General features: G+C 49.4%; 2 protein-coding genes across 8 annotated transcripts in view; one reads left to right on the top strand and one right to left on the bottom strand.

Annotated features, from left to right (window-relative positions):
* Positions 1 to 22,782, top strand: part of LOC126535821 (uncharacterized) — a 51,891-nt gene extending 29,109 nt beyond the window's left edge. For 3 of the 6 annotated variants that reach the window (XM_055073463.2, XM_050182653.3, XM_055073464.2), the window contains one exon: positions 18,984 to 22,782. In XM_055073463.2, coding sequence (XP_054929438.1) covers positions 18,995 to 22,249 — 3,255 coding nt within the window. In that variant the 5' untranslated portion in view covers positions 18,984 to 18,994 and the 3' untranslated portion in view covers positions 22,250 to 22,782. Of the gene's footprint in view, positions 1 to 15,016; positions 16,626 to 16,896; positions 17,170 to 18,983 lie in introns of those variants that run through there. The other 3 variants (XM_055073461.2, XM_050182654.2, XM_055073462.2) reach the window with 3 other exon arrangements.
* The window catches only part of LOC126535822 (tudor domain-containing protein 3-like), a 171,506-nt gene that overhangs the window by 70,579 nt on the left and 76,935 nt on the right, over positions 1 to 23,992 (bottom strand). The gene's annotated exons all lie outside the window — the stretch shown is intronic.

The raw sequence follows: 23,992 nt of genomic DNA, 5'->3' as shown, positions 1-23,992 counted from the left end.
GAAACCCGAGGAGCCGCACACCGTGACGCGAAGCCGGAACTCCGCGGGCCGCGCAACGCGCCGTTTGTAGCATACACTCAAACACGCGCTTGTGTGAACGCCTCGTGCCGAGCTGTCCGAGGAAAAACGCCCGCAATAGAAGTTTGATCGAGCCCGCCACCGTTACACCGTGATGAGGCAGAGTGCACTTACGAACGAAAAAGCGTAGTGAATTCGGTCCGTGATTCTTGGTATATTGCTGGCGCTTGCTGAAATGCATACATTTTTTTCTGTGTGTGCCATTTTAGAGGCAAGTACGTATTTCGGGAAGTGTACACTGTCCCTGTAAATATCAATAACATCGACGATACCGTTTCACCTAACAATATATAACCAAATCCTCCAAGCTTGCGCGGGTGTTATCATTATTTAGGGCAAACGGGGCCGTTTACTTTTAGAAAGCTAAGATGTGCGCCTTTAAAAGCCGACAACGACCTTCACGGCTCACTACGAGGAATAACGGTATAGCAATGCGGGTTTTTGGTCTATGCGCTATGTACACGTGCTTGTGACTGTCATAACGTCGACAAAACGTTTTTTCTTATGTCATTTTCTGTCTCCCGAACCACGAAAAGCCGTAGTACCGTGGGACCGACATAAGCACGTACCGTGAGTTCCGCGCTATAGTCTGCCAACGTCGACAGTTCAGCGCGTGAAAGCGAGGTGAGACGGTGATAAGCCTTCGCGAGCGAACCAGTCTTCATTACAGAAAGACGGTTCAAACGCTGGACAAAATTGGCAGATACCACGTCCATGGTAGAGCGTAAATGAGGCATCGCTACATGTTACCTGCTACCTGTTACCGCTACCTGTGGCATCGCTACCTGTTAGGCACCGCTACCGTGCATCCAGCGACAAAAGAAGTTCCCACGATACGAAATAACGCCGAATTACGTTATTTCCTTATGTACACGGCTAGCAAGCCGCCTCCTTCGGTGACGGACAGAACTCACGCGACCTATTCGTTAAAGTCTAGCAGCACCTATGGCGAAATCGACTGGCTGGTCTGGAATAATCTGTGGCTCTGAAAAGGTGACATGGTGGGCTTATCAATGGATGCCCCGTTTTAGTAGCAGATGCAATTTGTACCCTCTGATAATCTATACTAAAGGAACATGCAACCTGGAGCAAATCGACCTATCAAATATGAGTCGCCATTGCGCAGTATCCTGATAGGAATGGTCCCAAATGGGACCCGGAATTCACCGCAAGAGGAGTGTACTGAGCTGACTCACATTACATACGCCTCCTGGGTACAGAAAGCGAAACAGGTTGGCAGAAACTAGTATTATAGTAAATTATATAGAGCATGCGGGTGCTTCTCAAATTCTTCAAATGTTTACGGCGTATCGTCCTTCAGTTAACGAAAATAATAAAAAAGATGACGTCGAAAACGTCACGCCAGCACCCGTTAAAAAGGCCGCTGCGCTCTCTTTCTGCTAACGATCGCAAGACTTACGAAGGAACGTGTATACGCCATAATGTGAAAGAAATTCGACTCTACCTCCCGCCACAACGCAACACAGAGAGCCACCGGAGCGCAACTATACAGTATAACGGTCGCACACTATACTGACACGCACAGAGCAACTGACATATCGAGCCGAACGACGAGAAACTCGGGGAGGGCTACATTCAGGATGTTAAAAGAGAGCCGCGTTGAGGCAGGAGAGTTTACACAAAAGGCACTCGGCCGCCGCTGCAACTTGACCGTACCGGGCCCATACGAGAGTCCCCACAGTGATGCGTGCACGGCAGTAATTGACACGCAGCGGCCCGAATCGCCCCGATTCTTCGGCGCCGTACCGGCACTAATAACTCGAAGAGGCCCAAACGTGAGCCTGCAGTATCACCTATAGTACACACGCGATGAAAAGCACGCAGTGACCGCATTGTAGTGGTACCGCTGTATACAAAGCTACGTGTGGCCGCATATCACAAGTAAGTTGCTGCGCTCGGCGCAGTAATCGAGGATGTCTCGATTTTTTTCGTAGCCCTGTCAAGTCCAAGCATACAGGCAATATTTTTCTTTTTTCTAACTCTCTTTCTCTTGCTCGCCTTATCAAAATCCGGTAGGAAATCCAGGTCAGCGGGCAAGTGTGTTGACCAAGCTTTAAATCACTAAACTTATTACCGGGTGAAGTGTACAAACATTGTCTGGCCATTCAAGTTTCTAATGCGACATACTGGAGAGTATAATGAACATGCACTGAGCGTGATCGGAGCCAACTAAGTACATCCAATACAGAGGCTACAATGGAACCTAATCCATGAGATAATAAGATTCGTCTCTCTTCCTTATTTATTTAGTTATTCCGCACTTTTCCGGGAAAGAAAATAAGATGCTTAACTCATAAAGAGTGGTCGCGGCTATATACAATATGCCAGATCGAAAGCGACGCATGACTCGGAAGTTTGCTTAATTCCTTCCCACATTCAAGTACAATGCAGTTGGCAAGCACCACAGCCGGAGATTTGGTCTATTTAACCTTTTTCATTCACGGAATAGGTTTTGGGCATCTCGACGATAACAGCATGCACAGTAGATTCGCTACATCGTGTGGACTGAAAGAACGTTACCACTAAAAAGAAACGGTAAAACAGAAGGCTTGCAACTCCAGGAATAAATTACTTTCCTAATGCCAATTCCCAGACCCGACCTGAAAGATCGGCAGGCGCTCCTTTTTCTATACGAGGCCGGTAGAGCCAAATGCGACCCTGGTGCGCACGCGTTCGGCAAACAACTCTCGGAAAGTGCGCGCGCCTCCTTACTTTCGCAGGCACGGGACGAGATAAATCGCCAAGGATATGCACGCTCGCGAGCCGGTTACTACAAGGCGAGGCTTGGCAGTTACGCTCACTGCTCGACACAGCAGCTATCTGATTAAAAGAAAAAAAAATCAATGGCGAGTTGGCGGTGAATGAGATAAATGCGTTCGCTTTATACGTCGCACCTCTTTCGGGTCCCAGATTGATTATTTAAACCGCTTTCACCACTTTGCAAAGTGTTGTTCGGGAGCTCACTCGACAAATACGACCTGCCCCCTCTTCTACATCTACCACGTGACCGGCTTCCCACACTTCACACATCACTCACATGCTAACGCAATTAACACACACACACACACACACACACACACACACACACACACGCACGCACGCACGCACGCACACACGCACGCACGCACACACACACATACACACACACACACACACACAAACGCAGACACGCACAGCATTGTGTTTCTCCGTCCATGAACGAGCGTAAAAATGTATGCACGGGACACCAATTAGAAACGCCTACGGTGACGATTCTAAGATTGGTTATGTGATGTCTTACATGCAGACTGCACGCAGCACACACGCGTACACACGCGCGCACCCATACACGCGCACAAACAAACTTTACTGAGCATATCATCGTCTGAATCAATTATAAGAGCTCCATGCAACAGCGTTTAGGAGACACACATGGCGGAGGGTGCCAAAATAGCGCAGAAATCTGCGCCCATTATTATTATTATTAAACTTTATCGGAGCGCCACCTACATACAGAGGTATACGCGCCACCCGCAGGACCACTGAATTCAGCTGTATAGAAGCGGGGAACCTCAACAAGTGGAGCGCATCGAGCGGCCCTTGTGGGAGAAAAGACGACACCCATTCCGTACGTGCTCGCCTGACCGTGCAACAGCGTGCAATTTCGAGAGCAGACGACAAAAGGAGATCTGCCGGCGGCGAAAAACCATCGATGCCCGCTTGCCACGGCCCGCCTTTCCATGCCGGGCAGTGCCGAAGAGATTACGAGCGACTTAAAACTGGGTCGACGCGCGAAGCGGCAGAGTTATTTTCGGGGTACATTGGACAACGACGGTGCGGCAGCGCAGGTGGTGACGGCTATTATTCCATATCGCGCCACGGATTATGGCTCCGCGTTTTTTAAAGGTACGGCGAGGAGACAGCCGCCGACGATTGCCAGCGTATATACCGTATGTTCGAGGCTACAATCTGCCACTGCGCCTGACCCGCAAGTGCGACAGTTACCCTCGCAAAAGAATATAAAAGCAGGGTTCAGGCAGTAAGTCCCGTGAATAAACAGTACACGAGAACTGCTGGAATTTGTATATATGCAAGCCCGATCCTTTACCGTCATAAAGCGATTCTCAGGAATCAAGTTGTGGGTATACAATCACCCCATGCTCTTGGCGCTTTCGCTTTACAATGATGTCCCGCCATCTACACCGCGGCTGACGCTTTCATCCGCTGCTGTTCTATCCCGAAAATAAAGCACCGCGTGATTTTCTTTTTCCCCGCGCTGCCTATCATTTGATTTCTGCACGGAATCAGGGATTCATCGACGCGAATGCGTAGCCACAGTGGACGTACCATAAACTACCCGCGCTCACTCAATCTCACTTATATCTGGGGCGGACAATTGACGCGAAAAAGCAGTACGTGCCGGGTCTCGACGCAGCACCTTGCCATTGTCGGCGCTGCGACGGCAACCGGGTCGTCTTTTCGTGAGAGAGACATCGAGGTCACAATGTCCACGCGCCGCGTGCGCGATCCGAACACGCACACACACCGCGGGTTTCGTGCAAATGACCGCGCGTGGTGACGCCACTGCAGAATGCGGTCCCGTACGGCGTTGTGTCCGTGCCGCCGCGAAAAGAAGGGGACCAGCAGCGAACACCAAATCACACACGCACAGCGAGAAGGCTACGGCAGCAGACCGTACAAATCGCAGCAGAGAATCTTCGGACGGTCGATTTCCGCGTGTATACAGACACGCACGGACGGCATGAAGACGTTGGACCGCAAGCCGTTCGCTGACCCGTTGCAGTCACGCCCGAGAAGACACGGCATGGCAGGGGCGCAGGACAAAGACCGGAATGAGTGGCCAGCCAGTTTGTGCTCTTTCCGCGCACGCTCATTTAGGGACGTGAAGCGACGGTCCACCAAACGGAAGAATTCGGATGTCGTGTCGCATAGGAGAGTCGACAGGCGTATACACGAAGCTATATATGCTGACTGACATAACAGGTGAATTCTAATGGGAAACTTGGAGATTAGGATTTATTTCATTTCTTTGCACAGTGGCACACTCACCATCATTCTATCGTTCTAGAAAGATTGTAAAATCATAGAAGGTTGTGCTGTAGCCTCGGATACACCTGAAAAATACGGGACGCGACTTCGTATAGAGTAGACAACACGGACATTCTTACACAAGAAGCAACAAGAGAGATGCTCCAAACCAACCAACCGAATCGTCTTTCCTTTCTTTGAACTACTAGCCCTCCGGACACAGACAGCACGATTATTATCAATAAGAATAATTATAAAGGACCATTTTGAGCGAGGAGCAAAAGTTCAGATGCTTCCGCACTATACTGGCTCACCACATAGCGCGCAAAGAGTGCAATAAGCAGGAACCACAGGCCCATACAGCTGAATGCGCCTTGTAGGGTCGGTGATGCTTATCTACGACGGTCCTTCCTGCAAACATGTGAGATACTCGTCGGCGTTGCAAGCATTCCATCGATGCGTGTCGGCTCAAAATCACCAAGTCCCGCAATGAGACGACCCCAACTGATTTCACGAGTGTATCGGAAGTGCGCACGATAGAACAGACACGTCTCTCTCTCTCTCTCTCTCTCTCTCTCCACACTAACACACACGATACTTAGGCGTGCAACATCAACGCCTATCGAAAGTTAAACGTTAGCGAAACCACACCAGTTACGTGCACAGTTGGACTTGTACAGAGCGTCTATATATACGGAAAGGCTGGCTTAATTATGCAGTGGCGCGGTCAGTCATGTAATATCCAAATGTTTACAAGCTGAGCTTCCGAAGTTAAGGACCGCGCAAAGAGTGATGAAACGAAGAATGCTAGGCATAACGTTAAGGGACAGAAAGAGAGCGGTTTGGATCAGAGAGCAAACGGGAATAGCCGATATTCTAAGTGACATTAAGAAAAAAAAATGAAGCTGGGCAGGTCATGTAATGCGCAGGTTAGATAACCCTTGGACCATTAGGGTTACAGAATGGGTGCCAAGAGAAGAGAAACGCAGTCGAGGACGGCAGAAGATTAGGTGGGGCGATGAAATTAGGAAATTAGGAAATTCGCGGGCGCTAGTTGGAAAAAATTAAATTATGGGGTTTTACGTGCCAGAACCACTTTCTGATTATGAGGCACGCCGTAGTGGAGGACTCCGGAAATTTAGACCACCTGGGGTTCCTTAACGTGCAGCTCAATCTAAGTACACGGGCGTTTTCCCATTTCGCGCGGGCGCTAGTTGGAATCGGTTGGCGAAGGACAGGGGTAATTGGAGATCGCAGGGAGAGGCCTTCGTCCTGCAGTGGACATAAAATAGGCTGATGATATATTATATATATATATATATATATATATATATATATATATATATATATATATATATATATATATATATATATATATAAAGTGTACCGTTCCCTGCGACAAAACGAGTGAAATAAATAAAAGCTTAGGCATGTGGCATAAGATGCGCGCGAAGCCGCGCCACTTGCCCGCAGAGACGAACGACAAGCGCGGAGAGCCGAGGCGATGGAACGCAACAATAGCGCGAATCCTATTCACGCGAGGACGCCGCCGGTGTGCGTATTTATGCACCTCGCGGGCATTTCTCACATCGAGGCCAGGCACGCACTTCCTTCTTATCAGATGGATATCCGACAGCTGCCGCCGCAGCACACTCTAACTGGCGTTTCTTTCTTCCATATTTTTCGTCCTTGCTCGTTGAGTCTGAAAAAGGCGCGCCTAGGCCGTGCGCATGCCCTACATAACTTGGGAAATGGCGAGCAAGTGCCAAGCGGCGCCAACAACCCGCGGCAGCTCAGAACTTTAAAGGAGAGAAGCAAAAGGAGGGGGCAGTTATTTCTCTACACGCTAGAGGCGTACACACACGATGGAAGCAGGGTTCTCGGCCAGTGCACGTGAAAATGCGCACAAACACGAGCGGCGGCGAGTCCGCGCAGCAACCGGTTCCTGCCGGCATCCGCGGTGAGCGAGCTGCGGCAGCAGACCGTGCCTAGCACGCGATGGGAAACGACTCGGCGCGCTTCCCAGATTCGGATGACGCGGCCGCCCACGCCTACAGGCTCTCTCGAAATGTTGTTCAGACGCCGCCATCTTGGTTTATGTGGCATACTTCAGACTGATTGGCTGATTGATTAACTGATATCTGAATGCGGCCACCGCCGCCTGGGAGACGCACCTACTGCCTGACATTCGACGGCAGAACACCGCAGAGACTCGTGACGGTTATACGGAACCTATCGGCGTACTCTTAAGCGCACGGTGTTCCAGTCCGCATGTACACGGACGGCTACGGAGTCGCGTACTAACGCGTTATGTACTCTCTAGAGCTAGTCCTGTGCATGTTGTCCCTTTTCAGTTATACCATTCAGCAAAACCTACCAATAGTGACTATCGTCTCTAGTTACGCAATTCTGCGCCCCCTGTCCAGAATGTTGCTCGAGCGAAATATTACGATAGAGTGGAAACAGGGACGCTGCGTGACTCTTTAGATACGATGCCTGTAGTATGCACATATCCTGTTTATCCATATGTCCGCCAGTGTGAATCAGGCAGTTCACGGATACGCGTTGTCGAGAAAGAAAATTGAGGCGCAATATAGCTAAAGTGTACATTAACGGTCGATCGGTGCGAACGCGCTCGCTAACACACACGGTGACGGAAGTGAACCAGCGAGCAGAGGGGCCTCTTTTCTGGGTCGCACGGCCTATTATGGTTGTTGAGTCGGCGTGACACGAGCCGGCGGCGAGGATAAACGGAGACCCCGGCGAAACGCAATGGCGAAACGCAGTGTGCGACGGCAAGGAAGAAAACAAGAACGGCACAAAAATGGTTTCGTTGAGACAGCTGGAGAAGGGATGACCGGGGGGGGGGGGGGGGGGGGGTCACCAGGCGCGAAGCACCGCAGAGAGGGAGGAGGAGACTGGTCTGCACACAGTCGACACTATCTGCTCTCGCTCGCGCACAAAGCTTGGCGGACCGCGGAAGTTACAGAGAGCGCGCAATTTTCGGTCAGCCGACAGTTCCGATCACCCAGCCAGCCGACAGCTCGGTCGCGTTCTGAGCCCTGGTGTGCGACAGGGCGCAGAACTCGGGGATATACTACACGGGCCCGCGCTCGCGCGACCAGCGACACCCCCCCCACACAGACACACACACAAGAGCGTGACGCGCCTGAGTCAACTCAGCTGTCCTCGTTCGTTTCTTCCTAAGTTCGTTTCTTACTTTTTTCGCGCCGAAACTGTCAATGTCCTTTCGAGCCAGAAAATGCACGCATCAACGTGGCTGAGTTTACAGCTGCAAGAAAGCTGGCCAATCACACAACGCTTCGCGACAGGAAGCGAAGCTGCGAAACCTTCGTGCGCTATAGGTCGACGGATAATGAATTCCTCGGAATCCCGCAAGGTGCGTTTGACAAAAAACGAGAAATATCAGCTGAATTTAATCCCTGCAGTCCCATCCACCACCAGACGAATACTTTCGTGCGACAGCACGACTGGACACGGACTCGGTAAAAGAAGGGGACACCACAGCGCATCTTTTACTCAGCCCGTATACAGTCGCGCTGTTGCAACTGCGAAGCTATACCAACTCGCCCGATTTTTCATCCAGCTGAATACTTGCGGCCGGCGCTGAACCGCACATGAGCTTGCGTCGATGATCGACGGAGACATAAGAGAGGCAAACCAGTGCATTGATTTCCGAAGAAGAATTAATAACTGACGTGAATGACGCACGACAAATGCATAGTGCAAATGAAACAAAACCAGAAGCCAATGACTTGTCAAGACTGGAGGTGTAGAGAGGCACATCCTCTGCGGCACGGTGCTAGCGACATAGCCTTGTGTCATGTTGACCTTTTTCGGTGGCATTTAGTGTAACGTTCGACGCAGATTAACCCGGGCTTGACGCGTTCCCCCCCTGCAATTTTAGGCCCTGTCTGCGATAATTTTACCCTTCTGCAGCACTAACGCAATAGGCGACGCACTACAAAGCTGCCGCTGCCGCTTTGCGTGCGAACTTCTAAACGAACGCGAACGGAGTTCGCCGTCGAAAAAATAATAATAATAATAACTGCTGGCTCTCCCATAATCGAGAGTAGATGTAAGTACGAAATGGCTACCGTCAAAACAGACTGGTTGGAGATGATACCATAGCCACAATCTTAAAATGGGTGTAGTGCATGTTCGCAATGGCACACCGAGTGCAGCGCGCTCAGCGTCTGTCGCTACTATTTCTTCTTGTCGCGTCGAAGTGGTCGGCTGCAAATGCGCGGCCTTAGGTAGGTGTCCACGGCGCGCCGGACGCTGCCGGCTTGGTCACGCAGCGTGGCGCCATCTCTCGAGGCAGAGCAAAACTCGCGCCAAGGAACTCGCGGACCGCTGGCGTTGACAAGAGCACAGGCAACCCTGTCTCAGCGCCTGTGCCTGCCTTTTGAAAGTCGTCATCGGAAATGACAAACAAAACTTCAGCGTACTACAAGTTACATCTTGAGTGGTGTTGTGAACAAACAGTAGGAAGAACACGGAAGCACTATTTCTTGTAACTTGTTTGGGCAATAACTAGCGTATGTAATGCGGTCCTGTACAAACGGCAGGGGGCCACGTTTGATTGGTTTTGACTGGTTGGCCGGATGGTCTAGTTTTGTTCTTGCAACGAGGCCCGTATGTTGCCGCTCCGTTCTTGTCTTAAGTGCCCGGATAACGGCCCTGGCCTTTGGTTCAAGGTCACTTGAAGGTCGACGACAACGGGAACTAAAAGCATTTCATGCTTTAAAAAGAAAGGCCGAAGGCGTCGTCTCACCAACGGGCACGCCTCGTCCATCACGTCGCCCGGCGGCATGCTTATATATTACGTGCGGGAGCGAGCGCGCCAAACGCGAGGTGGGTCACGCCGCCCACTGCTTCGCCGGCAAGCGAGAGGCTTGCGCGAATCCGGTTAGCTGGGCTGACCACGACATCCTGTCGACGACGCCTGTTGTTGTAAGCTCGAAACACAGCCATTCCCACGAGTACACCGAACGATCCTGCACCGACCGACTCCGGCAACAAAGGAATTTCGAATATGGGCGTGCGAATGTTTAAAAATTTTGTAACGCGAGTCGAATACTTCTGATCGTTGAAGTGTCTATAGCCAAATGTTTTGATGTTCGATTTGTCCGAATTGTTCGATTATATATGGCCGTACACACGGGGATAATACGATTAGTGGATCCTGCATGCGACGAAAGGGGCCCGCTTAGGGTGCCTCGATGTGCGCCCGCTCTCCGGAGGGCGGGCGAACATCGAGGCACCCTAGGCCCGCTATATGCAAAGCGCCTGTTGTAACCAAGCGACGAGGAACTGAACTAAATTTACCAGTTTCGTTATTTTACAAGCAGCCAATTTGATCGAAGTTACAACAGCGAGGAAAAGAAGATCAGGCGCATACACCAACTCTCCAACGCTTTCGACAGATATGTGAAAGAAGACGTCACCGATAACGTTCTTCACACAAATATGTTGCAATGTATGGTACAGAATAACAGAGGCGGTGGAAGAATCGGCATCAAATAGTATAAGTTTGCATATATATATATATATATATATATATATATATATATATATATATATATATATATATATATATACGTGTGTGTGTGCACCGCTGACAGTCAAAGTGACTGCCCGTTCATAACTTGCACTTGAACAGAATTCTCCACATTAGAGTTGGTCGTAAGCCCACGGACTACGAGCGCGAGAACATCCCCATACACGTCACTCAATGTGATTTGCGCCACGTGGAATCTCGTTCGGAAACTGAAGAGACACAAACATGAACAGATTAAAAAAGAGTGAATGCCTGCTCTATAGTAAAGCTACGATGGGCTTGAAACCAACGCAAGATTTACAACAATGGGGTCGTTCGTTAGTTTGATCCGGCTTTCTCGTGCATCTGTCGCATATTTCGGCCCAATGAACATGTAAACAACCGTCTTAGACTCAAGTTTCTCCTAATGAGCAATGAACACCGTTGGTTCCTTCGTGGATTCACATGCTGCAGAGACTTCTGCCTAAAGTCAACTGTGCAACTTCTAACTTAATTTACGGTGCAGCCTCTGCGGGCGGGCGCGGTTAGCATTAAGCATAAAGTAATATGAATAATGGACGCGACACGGTTATTTAGTATAAAAAAACATAATTAGCGCAACGTGTAATTCGTACTAAGCGTGATAAAGAACAACGGTGAATGAACTTCCCCGCAGTACACATTTTCTTGTCCCGTTACGCCAGCGCGTGTCTCACATGCTATTATTATTTAGAAGGTATACGAGCGCCAGGCAGACTAAAGACAAGGCAGAGGCCTCCTATTTGGCGCTGCATCGAATTAGCGCGAGAATCAGTCAAACGGTGCCGGGTTGTTCGGCTGCGCGCCACTGCATAATTAAGCGCAGTGCGCGCAATTACAAAGGTAAAGAACACCGCATAACATCTAGACAGCTGCGCAGAAAAGGCAGAGCATGTCAGCCGCAGAACACAAAGATTGCATATTTAGCCTATACACGCCATATATACCGCGATCCCTGGCGCAACTCCCTTCTCCTCACGTCCTACAGGGATACTCCCGAGTGCTGTTCTATAACTAGAACGAAGATGCCACCCGGCAGAAAAAAAAAACAAATACGAAATGCAATGCGATGATATCGCTCAGCTACAAGTCTATTGAAGAAATAAAAAGCCGAATAACATGTGCTCGTGGCAATTCACAAGCCCGAAGCACGCTTCCGTAGAGCAACAAATGACCGTCCATTACCTTGTAGCGGTATTTTCCCAGACAGTCGCACAGCGATCTTGGCGACACGATTGCCTGGCTTGTTTCTGCGCGTCGGAGAACAACGCCGGGTATGACGAAATCGTTGCTACGCGCGCCGATAGCATATGCGAAAAGGCCTCACCCGACCAGATCAACTCACAAGACGAGCGCAATTTGGAACATTACGCAATGAAAAAAATTTCCCCAGAAAGCGACACAATTTCACAAGGTTTGGAAATGATTAATGCGTCCGAAGGTTGCTCTTTCCGTGAATTAAAAGAAGGCATACGCGGTCAACAAAACAGCGACGACCGCAGATGAAACGCGCCGATCGCGCTGCTACTTTGCATAATATACGTTTTCTTTAAACTACACTTCTCTTCACCATAGCGTTTCTTTTTCTTATTTTTTTCGCGCTCATTCTTCGGATTTGGCATGGTTACAAATCAAAATGCACGTGATGTCATTCGTTCGACACACGAAACACCGCAGGAAAGTTGAAGAAAAAACAGAATTATGTGACGCCGCTTACTCAGGCAGCTAAAAAAAAGCAAGGAAAAGGAAAGATAAAAAATAAGAAAAAAGAGCAGGCGACTATTTAGGGCGAAACTGTGTAAAGCTACCTGCTACGATAACAGTAATAATATGTTGCCCTCAAATGTTTGTGACAGCATTGCATAGCGAATAAGCAGCCTAATTTACTAATTTGGAAAAATCTGGCACTTCAGCGTTACCAAGATAGGAGTGAAGGACGAGCTATGGCACCTAGGACACTGTGGCTGAGAACTGCGTTGGAAACCGGGTCGACAAAGCACAGAACGTGCACGCGCGGACCCGCGCGCACACTCGCACACGCAAACAAAGCTGCGCGAATGCGTCTCAAGAGCCGAACAGCACTACACCAAACAAACAAGGGCAACGGCATTAAGAGGCGCGCGCTCACGAACACGCTTGGGAATCCCGTCCAGCGCGGCAGTCTTCGCGGTCTCCCAGCGACGTCGCGCCCCGCTCCAGCCGCGCGGGTCACTAGGTTATAGGCGTGCTCGCACGACGAAGACGGCGACGAACCGTCGAGTCAAACAGGACACGCGGATTCGGTAGCGCCATCCTGACGGTTTCCCCGCGCTTTCTGGCGCCCGTGTTTGCGCGCCTCGCTTCCCCCGCCGGCTCCATAAGCACCCTTTGTCTTCGAGGCGGGAGAGGAGGAGCGAGCAGCGACGCTGCGGGGCTATCAGACGCCCCAGAAACGAGCCGAAGTGGCAGCATCCGTAAACGTGTGCGTATCTGGGCCCCCACCATCACACCTCGAGGTGCCCGCGGCGGCGAAGACTCGCGAGGGCCGTTGCGTGACCCGCTTCTCGGGAGAAAAAGGGCGACCGCGCTGATGCAGGTCGTACGCTTGTACGGCGACTCGGAGACCCGTCGGGACGACGAGTCCGCTCCGCTCTGCGCTAGCGCAGGGAACCCTATGCCACTCTCCCTTCCCAAGAGGTTCACGTAGCACACTCAGTGGTGAAGTAATTAGGAGGGCGAGCGAAGCGAGTATTCGAGAGCGTTAGCTTGACGCAGACGTGTACAGAGATCCCAAGCACGCCTGGTTAAGAGTGTAGAATATGTGTGGCCCGATGCTTGGCGTGACTTGTGAAACCTGTGGTCTAGGGTACTCCAGCGGTAGGGAAAATAATGCGCAATATGCACTGGCCTGCGGGGTTCAAGGAACGGCGTTCAGTCTGGTTGCTTTGGAAAGACATGCACTGTTTCTTCAAAAGTAAGACTAACGGTAGCGAAGAGAGAACAGGCCTCGCATGGTGGAAATCCCACACGCTGCCGCATCACGCAGGAAACGTCCACGATTAACCGGCGGAGCGCCCGCGGCACGCACGGAAATAATACGTATATACGTGGAAAAACGCGAAGAGCGTCGTCTCTGGTCTTATCCGCGATTTCTAACTCTCGCCAGATTTCTCCTCCTACGACGAATGTCTACTACCGGCGAAAACCCCTCCTCACACGGAGAATCCTTTTGCTCCCGCCCGCCTGCTCTCCAAGGGGCCGCCGGCCACCGGAGTTGCACGTCTCCGGCGGCATGCGTGCGCGCCTCGCCTCCCACAATACTGGAACTCGGCCAACTCGTTTGCATCGTAAACAAAACTGCTAGCGTATCGTAAATAATCTCGGGTCATCTTGACCTTTACATCACCACGTAGAACCCTCACGCACAGACGTACTCGTACAGTGCAGCGAGCCGCTGCTATAAGGTCGCGCGCTCACACAGGCGATAGACGAACTCGACCCTTTTGTTTTTCCTTTCATGTCGCTGCCGACCATGCAGACGAAACCGGAAACCTCGCAAGCGCGCTCGCCTGACCACCGCGCTCGATGGTATCAACTGGGGCTATCGCGCCGCATAAACGGGCGAGCCGACTCTCTTTTTCCCGTTCTTCAAAGTTGCAGCTGGAACTCGTAATGGATACGCGCGCCACACTTGTCGGTTAAGAGCGCAACGCCTATTTTGACCCACTACATGAGCTCAACAGCATTTGCTTGCGAAATGATAAATTGTGTTTCAGGATAAGGCGACACTCTTATGCAAACAGGTCCCATGTGCGCTTCCTTCAAACAGAAGCAAACAGCCGTCCTCCGATATATCGAACGACCGGGAGAGAGACTAGGACTGCTACTGCTGCTGAGAAGTGCACGCTCGAATGTCTCAAAACACGCACACTGTAGGCATGGCTTCAAAGAAACTACCGGGTCTAGCAGTTTCTCCTCGCTGCCCTCTGGGTCCAGTAGCTCCCCGCAAAGGGATCGCTTAGCAAGGTCAGCAGCGCTCGGAGTTTTTCGCAACGGGGACGAAGCCAGACGGCGCGCTTGATATCAGACCGCCTGACCAGCAAGTCTAAGTTGCCACTGCTATCGTCGGCGAGCGCGTGCTATGAGGCTTGTTTACCAAGGAGGCTACTCAAAAGTCTGTGGCACCGCAAGGCCAGATCCCTTCTTAACGCGACAGATATGATTGAATTCGCAGCGCTGTATAAGCCTTTCCTTCGTGCAAACGAAACAGGTGAGCACAGATTGACACCGTGACACTCTGTCTTACTGAAAAGGCGAGTGCACGTACACATGATGCCGTGTGATTAGCTAATCAACAAAGTTCCAGTAATTAAAATTTCAGTCATTAACTTTTAGAGCTCATGTAGCAATTGCGGAATTGGAGCCGGGCAGTAATGAAGTCATATCCATTTGGCGAAAATACATGTGCTTAGCACCAATTTCCTGAAATAAGTCCTTAAGATATGTTTGAAATGCATTAATGTTCCAACTTATGCATATCAGAATTACATTTATCCACAATGCTAATATAGCTGAACCGATTTTGTAATAAAACATCTGGTCCTAGTACGCTGTCCCAGCCTATGGACGATCACTTTTTTTACATTTGCAATAGTACGCACCCTTACGCTGGCCATGACATAGGCATAGATTACCAGGCTCGATATGCAGACCGGAAATTCTGAGCTTCGCCACAGCAGGGCGTGGGCGTTGGGCAACTTCCGCGCTGTCAGGAATGCGTTCTGCCTCGATTAAAAGCTGTCACGATTGGTTGCAGAGGCTGCCAGCACAACACACTGTCCATGGTGTCAAGACACCACTTTGGGGTAACATTTTTTTGTTATAGACTATGTAACCGTGGCAGCGTTCATTAAGAACAAAAAAGGAAGCTCGGAATCTGTGTGTGGCTGGCCAAAAGAACATGCATACACATAGTAACCAACATCCAGAAGAAAAAAAAAACGAAAAAAAAAACGCCTGTTGCTTTTTTTTTCAAATGGCAAGAACCACTCGCTCGAGCATACATGTGCGATGTAGCTCCGTCACATGCGTGTCAGGACATGTCCATTTCTGGACGGATAAACAGCGTGGTGCCGTTTACAGAGCCAACAGACGACAGGCAGCTTCCTGTGTTCGGCTGTTAAACGCGAATGCGGGCAGTCTCTGCTACTTACGTACGTATGAACGAATAAGAACTCTGCAATGACAGAGGCGACACGCTAAAGTTTCTACTTTCGTTTGCTCGTTCGTGGCGTGCACGTTCTTCGCTAGCTTCAGTCACGCTTCTGTCCAAGGCCGCAAAGCAGCGTTGCCCCCAAACGTGTGCCGCATTAGGGCCCACTCGACCGCCCGAGAGGCGCGCGGACTCGCATCACATTCGCGCAGCAGCAGCAGCGTATCACCGCGTCGCCGCGATGGAACCGGGCAAACGACGACGAGGCGTTCCGATACCTCCCAGCCACGCAGCACACGTCTGCCCTGGCGAGGGCGAGCGAGCCACCCGCCAGACAAGAACGCATTCGCTTTCCAGGCGGGGTCGCAATCGTCTCTCGTACGCGGAACACGTTGGCAGCGCGCCCGCCGCAACTGCCACCACCACCGCCGCCATCGCTGCTACGGCAGCAGCAGCAAGCGGGCCGTGGAGATGCGTCCAAGGGCGTAGCCGAATCTCGCGTCCATGCGTCTCTCACTGCGCGGCAGGCCATCAGCGACAGTCGTTTGCCGCCGCTCGACGACCTCTTGCCTGGTCGCCGAGTGTGCGCACGGCGCAGATTTTTTCCCCGACCGCCGCTTTCTGAGCCAGATCATTGGAGGGAACACAGCAGCATCCGGCGGACGCGCGGACCAAGCCATCTAGCCCTGGGCTTCGAACGGCGAGGTAATTTTCGCTCGTGAGTGCGGTGCTCCTGAATGGCGTCCTGCGGAAGTCGGGTGCTTTGGTGCCACGGGCTGGGAAGGGAAAGCGCGGAGGGGCAGCGGCGGACAGACGACGGCATACGACGCATCGTAGCGAGACTGGGTGCCATTTGGACATCCTGCATCACACCGGGCTCGTTCTTCCACTGACCCTCTTCACAGCCGCCGATTACAGGCTACAGAAAAAGGGGGGGGGGGGGGGGTGAGGCCATCGGGGAAGACTGGTCCAGGTAGTACTGGGGGATTTCCCACTCGAATCTTGCTGACAGACGGCACGAAGCAGTGAAATACTATACCGCGAAGTGGCGCATCTTGGATCGCGCAAAGATCTTGCCTGCAGACTCATAGTCATGGAAGGGAGGCATTATGTGCCAACAGTCGCGCATCCAAGTTGCTCGCCGGTTGTACATTCAATCCGACGCACCACCGCGCTTTGCAACAAGTGACTGAGAAAACATCATGACAGGATGCGCTTTTGAATAGGAGCGTGAACGCCACAATGAAAGGTTAGACATATTAAATGTATGTGGAGCAAGCTGAGGACTCATGTGCGTTATGATGAAGAACCCGTTAGATCGATGTGCCACCTGGTACAATCTTCATAATGCCTTTTCTTTTATTTTCTACCCATCATTTAAAAGAAAGAATAATTTATGCGGCATTAGGTGCCAAAAACGCAATCTGATTATGAGGCACGTTGCAGTGGCGGACTCCGGATCAATTTTGACCACCTGGGGTTCTCTAACATGCACTTAAATCTAAGTACGTGGGTGTTCCTGCATTTCGTCCCCATAGAAATGTGGCCGCCATGGCCAGGATTTGATCCCGCGACCCCGTGCTTAGCAGCACAACACCAAAGCCACTAGGCAACCATGGAGGCTAAGCCATTTTCGCTCAACCAGATTTGCGCGAGTGCTCCCTCGTTATGTCGACTACAACATGTCGCATACGGGTCGGCAACAATCTAAAGAGGCGACTGCTCTAGTGCAAAACAAGCGCTTATTTTCACGTGGTCTATCAGATGCCTTTAAGCCTTTAACATACATATGAACTTTTGTAAATACCGGAGGCTCCGAAATATAAAAAGGAACTGAATGACTGTTAATGTAAGCCAGCAATTTGCCAAATAAGTGGAGCACTTAAGGCGACCTCTTCAACAAACGTAGGTGCTACAGGTGGTCATCTGCACTCAGAGTGGCGATACCTGATATTGAGGGTGCGTGCTCAGTGTTCCCGTGTCTACATGAACACAAGTGCAATGGTACCAAAAGCATACGTAAGGAAAAAGCCATTCCTTTCGTATTTAAACAAAAACGCGTGCACAAAATTCATGTGCAACATCACCTCCTGAACAGCATATTATGCACGATACAGGTGCAAATTATTTCTTTCTTTCTTTAAAAAAGTGGGGAAAGGGGGGGATGATTTATGCAGAGGAGCCTAAACATTTAAAAGGCAAGAGAGAGTGGAGCCTGCTTAAGGCTCGTTTTACACCTTGATACACATTAAAGGGCCACTAAAGAGAAACAATAGATCATTGGAGATTTGCAAAGTATTCTTGAAAAACTCTACTTTTGTTGATTTCGCCGTAGTTAGAAGAGAAAATGACTTATATTTTCATTTTTGATTTTCATGCCGAGACACCATGGATACATCAATGTGACGTCAAGGATACCAAAGTGTCTTTTCTTATTTAGGCCGTCCAGTAAAAATTATTGAAAGTCAATATGGTAAACCATTTGCTATTGTAGAAAACAATGTCGACCATTTTCGCCCAAGCAGACGACATCAAAATTCATGACGTCACGGTGTGCTGGTGCGGGAATTTTGAGGCGGTGGCACCACATGCCTATCGTCCTCCCATCTTTTCTGACTTATCAAGCGTCCTCTTGCGATAAGAGTGCTTTTTTTTTTTGGTATTGTGGAATTTTCGCGTTAGTGTGCCTGTAAGCTTGTTAAAAAAAATCCTTGTAGTGCTAATGATGGCACTAACTTTACATGCAGACAAAATTAATTAGAAGGTACAGTGAAGATGCATAACGTTCTCACGTTAAGGGGACGAAATTGCATATTCCAAAACAGCAAATGCTTCATCTTAGCGAAGCTTACACGCTTGTCTTGGCAGTATAGGTGCTGTTTTCATTTCCTTGTGGGCCAAGTGTCTTCGCACAACGTGTCTGACGTTCCCAGCGTTCACTAGAAATATGCACGTGCTTGGAGATGGCACTGACAAAGGTCAATCCAGCCACAGAATCGGTTGCGCCATATTGGTCTGCCTATACCACTAGAATTCTCATTGTTTCTCCTCTCTGTGGCGCAGGTGGCCCCAGCATGCGTCATGGCCGGCATTGGAAGGGATTTGTGTGCGCTTTGCTTCCGGCACTGGCGGCCTGGCTGCTGCTGCTTCTACTCCTGCCGGACAGTGCACGCGGCCGCCACTGCAACAATGTGCCGCGTGTGCCAGGCTACATGTGCGACTGCGACTCGCGCTTCGGCCACGATGACCTCGGGGGCTGGCACCTGTCCTGCTACGATGCGCAGGCCAATGAACCACAGCAGGCGTTCGTCGTTGAGTACGCCATCAATGACATCGTACGTGTACAGTGCGACACTGCGGCCCCATACCAGGCGGCATTCTTCCAGAACTTCAGCGTGAGTGAGGTGGAGCGCTTCTCCTTCAGCTACTGCCCCATGCCAAACGGTTCGTTCGCCCAAGTGCTTGAGGGGCTGGAAGTGACATCGTTGCAATTGATCAGCTGCCAGATAGGTGACACACTGGATGCCCGGCTTTTTGAAGGCCTTAACAAGCTCAAAAGGCTCACTGTAACTGGGAGCAAGGACCTGAGGTTCATACCGGAGGATGCGTTCACCAACCTCACCACACTTGTAAACCTCGAGCTCAACAACAACGCACTCCAAGATCTCCCCGAGAAGGTCTTCTGGCCGCTCAAGAACATGACCAGCATCCAGCTGGGCAGCAATGTCCTGCAGAGCCTGCACTCTAGTCAGTTTAGGGGTCTCGACAAGCTCATCAGCATTTACCTCTACAAGAACAACCTTACTGTGCTTCCCCAAGGAATCTTCACCAACCTGACATCAGTGAAGAATCTCGACCTCCTGCTTAACAGCCTGACCAACATCACTGACAAAGATCTTGCTGACCTAACTGGCATAGAGAATCTCAAGCTGGGTGGGAACCCTTTCACAATGCTGCCAGACACCCTGTTCAAACACAACAGGCTGTTGGGAGATTTAAATCTCAGTGTCCTCAACAAATTGGGATCCCCACCTGAGCGGCTCCTCACAGGATTGAGCAGGTTGGAGAATATCACACTTCTGGACTGCAACTTTACAAGCATTCCAGAGAAGTTTTTTGCATATGCAGGAAATATGAAGAACATTCGAATGGTGAACAACAGACTCACGTCATTACCCGCAAACTTGTTCAGGGAGAATACAAAACTTCTAAACTTGGACCTAAGCTATAATGACCTCACCGAGCTGCCATTAACAGTGTTTGAAAAGCAGTTTGTCCTAGAGACACTTGTCTTTTACAGAAACAATTTCGTCACACTAAAAGCAGGCCCTTTCGACAACTTGATTAGCCTGAAAGTGCTTAGTTTTGAGTACAACTTTATAGAAAGCATTGAGCAGGAAACATTCCAAAGGCTGCAAAAGCTGGAGGATCTGAAGCTAGGAAGGAACAAGTTAAAGATGCTTGAAGGAAATGCTCCCTTTGGTCTAAACAAGAAGCTCAGACGAGTTGACCTTTCAAGAAACAAACTTATTCAGTTCCCAGACATCAACTGGGACATTTATTTGGCCTTGGAGAAGCTCAACCTTGACTACAACAACATAACTTACCTGAGGGTGCCAAACCTCATCTCTACAAGCACAGAAGTTTCTTTGCGTTTCAACAAAATAAAGGCTGTGCAGGTCACAGAACTTGAAATCCTAAAGAAGTATGAAACCAGAGAAAAAACCTACAATACTGACACAGCGTCAGAGCATTACTATCATTTAGATGGAAATCCCTTCGAGTGCAATTGTCAGCTCTATGACTTCATCAAGTACTTGTCTGAAAATAACCAGAAGGACATTGCACTGTTCAAGAACTCTCCAGCTTATACTTGCGAAAGCCCAAAAGTACTAAAAGGAAAAAATCTCTTGGAGGTTGACCTTGAACAACTCACATGTACAATTAAGGAGGGCTGCCCAGATGAATGTACATGCTACTTTCGGCGGATGGACTACACCACACACATGGACTGCAGGCAGGGCAACCTTACCTCCCTTCCATTGGTTTCACCACCGAACACAAATATTCTCTACTTACAAAACAACCAGATTTCAACTATTGAGGACCTTGACTCTCATCAGTGGGAAAACTTGACTGAACTGCACCTCGACGACAACGACTTAAGGGTATTTGATGCAAAGAGACTTCCACGCCGACTACATTATCTCTCTCTGACCAACAACAGCTTGCGCTCCATGACACCAGAACTTATGGCTATGTTCGCCAACAGCTCTGCAACTCTCAGCCTGTCACTCAGTGGCAACCCGTGGACCTGTGACTGCTCCACTTTTCCCTTCAAGGTTTGGCTACGTGGGCATGTCTACATGATAAAGGACTACCTGGACATTGCATGTGGAGAAAAGATAAGCATCAACAATACCTTGGCACTATCCTACATCAATGAGATACCAGACTCTGTATACTGCCCAACAGACTACAGTGCACAAAGGAAGCAATTGGCAGCTGTGTCGGTGATCTGTGTGGTGCTTGCGGTGCTTCTTGTGGTGGTGTTGATCCTCTATTACAGAAACCGTCAGACCATCATCGCCTATGTCTACATCCACTTTTACAATGTGTTTGTGTGTGTCTTCAGCGAAGAGGACCTGGATGAGGACAAAACATATGATGCGTTTGTATCATATAGCAGTGCTGATCGTGATATTGCAATGGCACTACTCAACAGCCTGGAAACCAACGAAGAGAAGTTCAAGCTCTGCATTCATGAGCGTGACTGGCTGCCTGGTTACAACATCAGCTGGAACATTGTCAACTCCGTGCAAAACAGTCGCAGAACCATCCTTGTGGTATCCAAGGACTTTCTCGAAAGCCTCTGGTTTCAAGTGGAGTTCCATACAGCCTACTACCAGATGCTAGAAGATCGGGTGGACAGGCTTATCGTGATTGTCCGTGGTGAACTGCCGCCAAAAGAAACGCTTGACAAAGAGCTCAAGTTCTTGCTCACCACGAAGACTTATCTCATCTGGGGTGAGCGCTGGTTCTGGGAAAAGCTGAAATATGCAATGCCACATCGAAAGCAGGTTCCACCAACTAATAAACTGGCCATGAGGAACCGGCCAAACACTGCAATGGTCAAGACTGTTGAGGAGCAAATTGCAAACCTCACAGCTGGCCAAAAGCAAGAAAAAGCAAGAGAAAAGCAGGATGAGCCAGAAGAACCCCCAGTTAGGATAGAAAACAACAACCAGGACCAGACTAGTGTAGTGGCACCTCCAAGAAAGACGCTGCGAGGTCTTGGAACCCTTGAGCCTAAAGTGCAGCCTGTGTGAAAAGATGCTCATTTTGACCGATGCCAAAGTGAGAAAGGACAAAACGTAGAAACATAAGATCAGGGACTTATGCTTACCTTTTAGAGTGTGAACTCACTCAACAGAAAAGTGAACTGTGTATGTGAACTGCAAGATGAGGTGGTACGATTTGTTTGCTGTGGCCTAGACAACCTCACTCGCTATTTGTGCATCAACTGAGTGTTTGTGTGTGTGTGTGTGCATGTGCCGAGTACCATGAAGTGTGAATGCAATTCACAATGGTACTGTTACAGTGCTTGGTGTTCATCATGGGAAAGAGCACACAGACAGTGCCCCATGTTTATAAAGGACAGTATTACCAGCACGTCACGAACAGGAAGTGCAATGGTACCTGCATGCGAATGTAAAGCAGTGTACAAAGTCAACTCACTAACCACCAGGTGGTTGTAAACATGTGCTGAATACTCAGACTTTCCATGTCCAAAGTCACTGTATGTGTAAAAACAATAACACTGACATAAAACCCTGCTGAGTGAGCTTCTTTATGCCATGAATCACTGTATGCATATTTGTGATCCTCAATGTTTATCAACTATGAATGTGCGACAATATACCATATGTGACAATATACCATATACCAGGTAGAATGCAAAGTATAAACAAGGGGCAAACTTGTTTCCGTCAAAACGTCCCCCTCCTGTTCAAATGACACAAATGATAACCCACTGGTGAACTCATTGAACACTGAAGAGGTGCCGTGCTACCGTTACTGCTGAGGCAAGACACACAGCAACACTAAGAAGAATGGGTGGAGTAATAGAAGACAATACACCAGAGGCATATCAATTAGCCCTGTGCTTAACAATGACACAGAAAGATACCACATACTTAGTCACCTTTTATTTTAGCAAGCCTATTGATTGTTTGGTTTTTAACCTTAATAGTATTTAATAGACCACAGTGAGGGCAAACAATGAGCAAACAATTTATTTACTAAGAAAAGTCAACTGTGGAAGTAAGGAAGTAGTCAGGCTTTATGCTTGCACTATATTTGGAATGTAATTCATATTGCATTGCCATGAACAAGCCATGTCACAATAACATCTTTGCTCATTACCTTGAGTAGCACTTTCAACTGGCGACACCGGGGAAACGACAAGGGCAGGTCATTTGATGTCAAAGCTCCCCCCATATTATTGTATAAATGTAGACAGACAGCAACTGCATTAAAAAGTGGGCCCAATTTTCTTTTTAGTTCAGCATAACAAAACAGATGTGCGGCGAGTTATCAGAGGACAAGAACTCATCCGAAATCCAACATCTCTCACGAGATAACTAAATTCCTTGGAAAAAAGTTTGAGAGTTAGCATAATACATAAAAAAAATACAGTGACAAGAAACGTCCAGCTGTCAGCAAGGTGCATGCTACAGCTGCAAGATATAGCACATGGATTCAGGTGCATGTCAGAACTGTTGTATGAAGCATGAACCGTTCACGCCTATACGCCTAGTGCACCGCCTATAGAGGTGCCACTAATAGCCCCCTAGCGGGCGATTCCAACAGTACATGCAGGAGCAGTAGCAAATGACAGCCCTTTGCAGAAAGGATGGCGGAAGTTCGCGGCTGCGATTTCTCCTTTGTTCGGGTGCCAAACTGCTTCTTCTGCGGTGACAGCTGTAGGTAAGACGCTGATTTCTTTGGGAGTGGGTATGAACGTGATGTTACCGGTTTATGGGGCAACATGGTCCATATACGTGCCAGGT

This window comes from Dermacentor andersoni, chromosome 4 (genome assembly GCF_023375885.2).
Source record: "Dermacentor andersoni chromosome 4, qqDerAnde1_hic_scaffold, whole genome shotgun sequence".
NCBI classification, from domain to species: Eukaryota; Metazoa; Arthropoda; class Arachnida; order Ixodida; family Ixodidae; genus Dermacentor; species Dermacentor andersoni.
This window is presented reverse-complemented; position numbering and strand designations above follow the sequence as displayed.